This window comes from Echeneis naucrates, chromosome 12 (assembly GCF_900963305.1).
Source record: "Echeneis naucrates chromosome 12, fEcheNa1.1, whole genome shotgun sequence".
Taxonomy (NCBI): Eukaryota; Metazoa; Chordata; class Actinopteri; order Carangiformes; family Echeneidae; genus Echeneis; species Echeneis naucrates.
This window is the reverse complement of record NC_042522.1, coordinates 2138837-2145541: the sequence shown is the minus strand read 5'-3', so window position 1 is coordinate 2145541 and position 6705 is coordinate 2138837. Positions and strand designations below refer to the sequence as shown.

The following is a 6705-nucleotide window of genomic DNA, read 5'->3' as shown; positions in this document are numbered from 1 at the left end:
ACTAAGTCAATGCCAGAGTGAAAGTGAAGGGGATCACCTGCAGTTCTTCACTCATGAATGTGTTTCTCCTATTGGAGCAGCTTCCGGCAGGATCCAGGCCAGCTGGATGCTGCAGGCTGCTCTGTATATTCATGTGTATGTATATATTGTGCAGCTCTGCAACATCTGGCTACTCTAGCAGCCGTGACAGAACCAGAGCATGCTGAGCAACCTGTGTGTCACTGCACCAGTGCAGTGCTGGACACCTGCCTGTTTCCCATCTAATCAACGCTGGCATCAGAGCTGAGCATCAAGTCCTGACAGGCGCATTGACGCTGCGTACAGCTGCTGCCGCCTGGAGCATGACTCCTGATGAGGATGAGGATGATGTCAGGGTTGAGGATGAAACACGTTAGTCCAACAGCACCCAGCAGGGAAACACCTTCATTCAGCCTGAACCTGCTTCAACATATAACACCAGAAATCAGACAGAGCACGATCTGACCGCCGCAGTCAAACCCATCAGAGATATACAGACGGGGACGGCGCGGTGCGGGCTTTGGTGGTAAAACGCATCATCTGGTAAGTGAGTCCCTGCAGTGCAACAACACGGACTGCAAAGGAAAAGCTGCACTTCTTACCGCATCCGTCCGCAGCTCCAGCCTCAGCTCTTCCATGGCTTCCGTCGAGGATGGTGCTTTCCCGATGACGACATCGGACATGTGCAGAAGGGGAAAGTGAAATATCCGCGTAACTGCTGAGACTCGGTCCTCCCCCGACCCCTACATCTCTGGAGCTAAGCCTAGATGGCGCAACCCCGCCGCAGCCCCCTCCCTCTCTCTCCCGCCCTCCCTCATTCCCTTCTTCCTGTGATGAGCATCAGGGAGCAGAAAGAGATTAAGACCTGGTTCGGGTTTAGGATCAGGTCTGTGCTCAGCAGGTTGGCTTCAGGTTCAGGTGATTATCATGAATGCAACATAACCTTGATGTGGATTTATTGCAAGATTACTCTCTGTAATAAATAAGGATTAACTTCAAACAATGATGAGATGATGATTATTGGAAACCGGTGAAAACATTTGTTAAACACCTTGTAAAATGAATGTATAATGTTATATATACATATAATAAAATGTAAAGCAACAATCGATAAAGGACTTATGTGTTTATACTCAGTCACTTTATAATGATTTTAGTACAAATGTTGGTCATTTGTGTCTATTAAACAGCCATGAAGTGACTGAGATGGTGATCTCATTGATAAATGTGATCCATATTATACATCTTTTCAAATCACAGCTCCGCCCCCCTCAGCTTTTCGCTATTTGGGGTCACCACAGCAAGTCAGCTCCATGTCTTCCATGACTGATTTGCCCACCGTTTTTTTTTGGATTTTTTTCACTAAATGGCTTTCCTGCTCAGACCTTCCCATTTATCTGGGCGTGGGACGGTCACAACCACTGGCTTTTGTGTTCTGGCTGGGGTTTAAATCCTGGGCCTCTGCGTGCAAAGTGTGCACTCTCTACTCGTGAACTAAGTCCCCGGGCAAATCACAGCTCTTTACTACTACGACTAAAGTACAAAGAAAATTCAATCGTGTTAAACACTGAATGTGAATAAACATTCTAAAGCTAAATATCTCATTAACTCTATAGCTGAAGCTGTTTGGATTTAGATTTGTTAGTTTCAGTACAGACTCTGACCTGATGGTGGCGCTGGAGGAGAAGGAAACTGATGACCCACTGGAGTGAAACATGATGATGAGTCTTCAGCTTCAACTCATGTCACAAGTGTCAAGAAGGAGGCTCAGATCAGAGGTGAACTATCATAAGCAGCGGGTCAGGATGTACAGAAAGCAAGCTATAATGAATCCAATTGCTATTGTGGGCTCAGACAAAAGTATATTCTCAAAATCAGCCTGAAATACTGAAATATTTGCATGTAATAATCAGCTAATGAATCAAAATGGGAAAAGGCAGTCAATATAATTCTGTGACTTAAAATAAGGACAAATAAAGTTTTCACACTAATATGAACATCAACTTATAAGAACAACTGCTCGATAAGAGAGTAGGAATGAGGAAGCGGTGGTGGCTGTGGTGAGACTTCTCTTTCTCTCTCTCTGTCTCTCTTTGCTGACATTGTTGATTCTTAGTCTTGAGGGCTGGGTTGGGTTACAACACACCTGTAAGTGATACAGGGTCATAAATATCTTGCTCTTCATGAATTATTTGCGGGTTGTAGTGAGTACGTCCACCCAGCTTGGCAGCAGCTCAGTGCAACAGTCAGTCTATCAGAGGCAGGATGGACATCTCTGTTCTGCCCAACAACAACCACCCAGAGAAATTCCTCCAGCTAGATGTCAGGATGCTGCCAGCCACACATGGCATGTTCCAGGTCGGGGCGATCATGTCTGGTCAAAGACACTGGCAAAACAGGGTCTACTCTCAGGTACAGACTCTAACTCTCTGTTCATCCTTGTGTAATGGCTTCTCATGTTTGAATTATTCAGAAAAATTCAATATCAATGATTTACATGTTTAATCATCACAGACTGGATCTGTGTAGATGTGCAAACTGAACAAGAAGTTAACACAGACAGGGACCGAAACACAGAGGGATGGTTGACCTCAGAGCTGTAGGTCAACAAGAAGAGTTGTGATGGTTTGTCTGAAAACCAAAAAGTAATTATGAATTCAGTAATAAGGAATCAGTATAGTTTACGAACAAATTATGATTATGTGATCTTTTAAGAAGTTTAAAGGTCTGGGCAAACATACACAAGTAAAAACAGCGGAAAGCTACTCACAAAGGATGCAGACACTCTGACAAAGACATGGGGAATGAGGCCGGGTAAAAATACACTAGGGAACAAGACAGGTAAAAGACATTAGGGTGGAGACGGCAATCACAAAGGAGGGAAAAAACCAGGACGCAAAAGAAACGACAACACAACAGTACATAGACTACAAAATGAAACAGGAAGTGACACATTCCCAAAGTCTTTGCTGGTGCCCCCCCCCCCCCCCCCCCTCCCCATTTACCATATGTATTGTTTCACCGAAGAGGAGACATAAATGAGATAGCCTGTGAACTGCCTAAATGCATTTTAATATCATTTCTAAAAATACTTCATGTACGTGTTTTCTATCTGTCGTGCTTAAAATAAAGTTTAAAGTTAAAGTGCTAAACGATATAGTTCTATTTTAATTTACTTATGAATCTGTCTTGGTTTCATAACTTTAGCAGGCAATTTATTACATGTATTATATGTATCATAGAATGGAACAGAATGCCTTATCATCACAGCTGAAATTCTGTGTCACTTCCCAGGAGCAGGCCCTACATACAACATATATACAACAGTCAGCAACAATCAATCAACTCAACTCTACACAGTTTAAAAACATGTATGAATATAAAAATATAAATAATCTGTTGATTAAAAGAGTCTATATCGCAGTGCATTTGTAAATGTGTATAGTCCAAGCATATAGCGCCGTACTTTCAGCTTTTTTATATTTGTGCAGTAGTGATTTCTATGCCACACCCAAATTATTTCAGGCTCCATCCTGGCCACCCCACTGAAAGTTTTCTGGCCCTGCCACTGTCTGTTACGAATCAGGTTTTTACCCCATAACCAGATTTGTATGTTATAAAAAGCTATTTTTATAGCTATTTTAAAATTATGATGTAGTCATGTGGATTTAGCCTAACTTTGTTATCGCTATTAAGTTAAACTAGAAAATTCCTTGGCAGAAATTTTGTGAGTGTTCCAGAAGTGTGTGCGCGGGAGTGCGTGCATCAGACCAGTCAGGCTGAAACATTAGGAATTGATGAAGGTAAAATGTCTTTGACAAAACCCAAGTCCTGAGTTCAGTTGCAGTTCAATTGTTGGCCGAATATTACTGTGACCTGTGTGAATGAGAATATACACAGACAGACATATGTCTTTAGACACAAGACTAATTATTTTACACACACACCCTGAGACATTATTGTAAAAATTGTCCAGAGTGAGCTGGAATGGCTCCAGCACCCCCCACGGCCCGGATAAGCGGTAGAAGATAAATGAAAAATGAAGGTTGTATAGTGTGTAGCGTACAGTGAACGTATCAAAGTTCTCAGTCCACAGACAAATACTCACAGTCTGTATTCAGATAGAGAGCCTTCAAACAAGCACACAACAAAGCAGTCACAATCCCCAGCCACACTTACAGGCCCACCTACAGGCCCACGGTGTCTGTGTGTGTAGCCTGGGCCACAGATCTATTAATGAGCAGACGAGCCATGGGATCATGATTCAGTCCATCTCAGGGGTATGCTCAGGTGTTTGCTAAATAAACACCCAGGATCGTGCCTCTTACAGGTCGACTCTCCTTTCCCTGCCCTGAAACCTGGAATGAGATGTCATGAATAAAATCTCCATGATTCTTCTTCTATCTTTCACAGTCTTTTGTGTTTCTTTACAATAGTAACTCTTCACTCTTCTTATTGTATGGTTTTGTTGTTTATATATATATATGTGTGTGTGTGTCTACATTTCTTATAGGTTTTATATGTTTTTTTTTTCTACAAATTTCTGATTGTAAATGTACAAATATATCACATATAGGAACACAATATGTTTTTATATTCAATTTGTGTATGTGGCACTTTGTCTTATGTTATTCTTATAAAATATGCTGATTGTCTCCACAGAGGGAGCGACGCATGAGGACTGAGAGCAGCGCTCCTCCATCCCCAGAGGGCAGTCCTGTGGTGTTTGTGGACAGATACCTGGAGAAACACATCACCCCTGTCACAGTGAAGTCCAACATTAAAAACAACCCTCTGTACTCAGATGGGAGATCCACGAACCTGGTGGACAATGACAAGTCCAAGCCTTCCTGGACAGTCAAGGAGTATGACACACAAACCATCCATGGCAACCTGGCAAATTATTTAAAGGTAATGTGGAGACACAAGTCACTTTACTTTACTTTACTAACCCTAACCCTAACCCTTGACTCAAATGAAATTTTAAAACACTCTGGGTCTACAAAATATAGTCAATAAAGAGTCTTAAACCTTCAGTCTATCTAATAACCCTAAGAGAGTGAATCTACCGATGGGAAAAAGGAGTCAGATTGTACTGAAGTCTATGGGAAAATGTCTCTAATTCTGACTTATTAGCTCAGTAATTTGTTTTCTAATGAGTTTATGGTTTGAGTCTCTATGATCAAGATGATGACATTTAGAGGTTTCAGGGGTATGGCTGACTGTACCACACAATCTGGGTCGGGTACTGGGCAGGTCAGCTCCAACCCCCACTCTTCCTGAATGGCTGATGGCTGAAGGCCATGTTATAAACTGAAGGCTTCAGTAGGAGCTAAACAACCAATGGATGACATCAGGGATGTTGACTCAGGGTCTATTCCTATGCTGCAGCTGCTGTTTCATTTCCTGTTGCAGCCTGTGTCTGTGTGTGAACACAGATGCCTTCAGTATTGATAGGCTGTGACTTAAAACAAAAAAACAATCAAATGGTGCTGTGGGCGGGGCATTACTCCAGAATGGTGATTACAGAAAGAGACAGACAACTGTATGGGAGCCACTGCAACATATTTTAAATAATTTAACTTCAGTGTTTTAATTCTTGAAAATTTGATCATTGTAAGGACACCGACTATCATAAGCCAATCAGTCCTGGCAGCATCATGCTGTGTAGCTGCTGGGAATGTTGGCCTGATGAAAATCTGGTCCGACAGGTGCCAACTGTGTGAATATCTGTGAGGGCCCCTGATCTGGGCCCAATCTAGAACCTAGAGAGACCTGAACATGTCTATGGCACATTCTCACTTCAGCTGTGTTGGTTTGGTTGTGTTGTCAGAATTTGCAGCACATTTGTGCATTTGCATGTGTTTTGAGCCCTCAGATTCAATTAATCCCTGTTACCTTCTGGCCATTCAGGCCTTTTACGCCTCACTGTTGCTCCAGTTTGTTGGTGCATGTTGAGGTTGAACTGACGTGGTGGCAAATCACATTTTACGGCTACAGATCAATATTATATAACCTACAAGGGAAAAATTGGTATTTATTTTCATCATATTGTTATTATATTAAAACATTTATATATATATATATTTTTTTTTTTATACAACATTTAATTGGGGTCTGACTTCATTATGACTAGATTTCAATTGCATTGAATTTTGTTTAGAAGCTTTCACACAAACTTGAGGCTATGGGCTGGTTCAAACTGATTTGTTGTCATTTTTGTGCATTTTCATTGTCCTTGAAGGAGGAAGAGAAGACACCTGAAAACATGGACTTTTGGCTAGAGGATATTTATACTCCAGGGTTTGACTCCTTACTGAAGAAGGCAGAAGCAGAACTGAAAAGAAAAAGACTTTGTAAAATTCTTTCTTCGGTCATTTTGTGTGTTTGTGCCATTCTCATTGTTATTATTGTACCAGTTGTTGTTCTACAAAAGAAAAACTGATGGACGACAATGCTGTCACTGCAGCTCATATCCTTTTAGAGTTGTGTCATAGTTCCCTGGTCTTATTTTGATAGAGAACTCCAGGAAACAAGTGGATTCATGTTGGATGCTGATTGTCTAGCATACGATCATACTAAAGTTCCTGTCATAAAGGAAGTTTTTTTCTGCCACTGTCCGCTATATGTGCAAAATGCCTAAAAGTAATTGTTCAGAATCAATGCTAAATTAATTAGATTTTTGAT

General features: G+C 41.5%; 1 protein-coding gene across 1 annotated transcript; it reads left to right on the top strand.

Annotated features, from left to right (window-relative positions):
* Positions 1 to 2283: 2283 nt before the first annotated feature.
* On the top strand, positions 2284 to 6653 carry minar2 (membrane integral NOTCH2 associated receptor 2). Its single transcript, XM_029516397.1, has 3 exons — positions 2284 to 2430; positions 4681 to 4929; positions 6263 to 6653. Exons 1-3 carry the CDS (start codon positions 2284 to 2286, stop codon positions 6461 to 6463), a joined length of 597 nt encoding a protein of 198 aa, XP_029372257.1. The 3' UTR covers positions 6464 to 6653.
* The last annotated feature ends 52 nt before the right edge of the window (positions 6654 to 6705 follow it).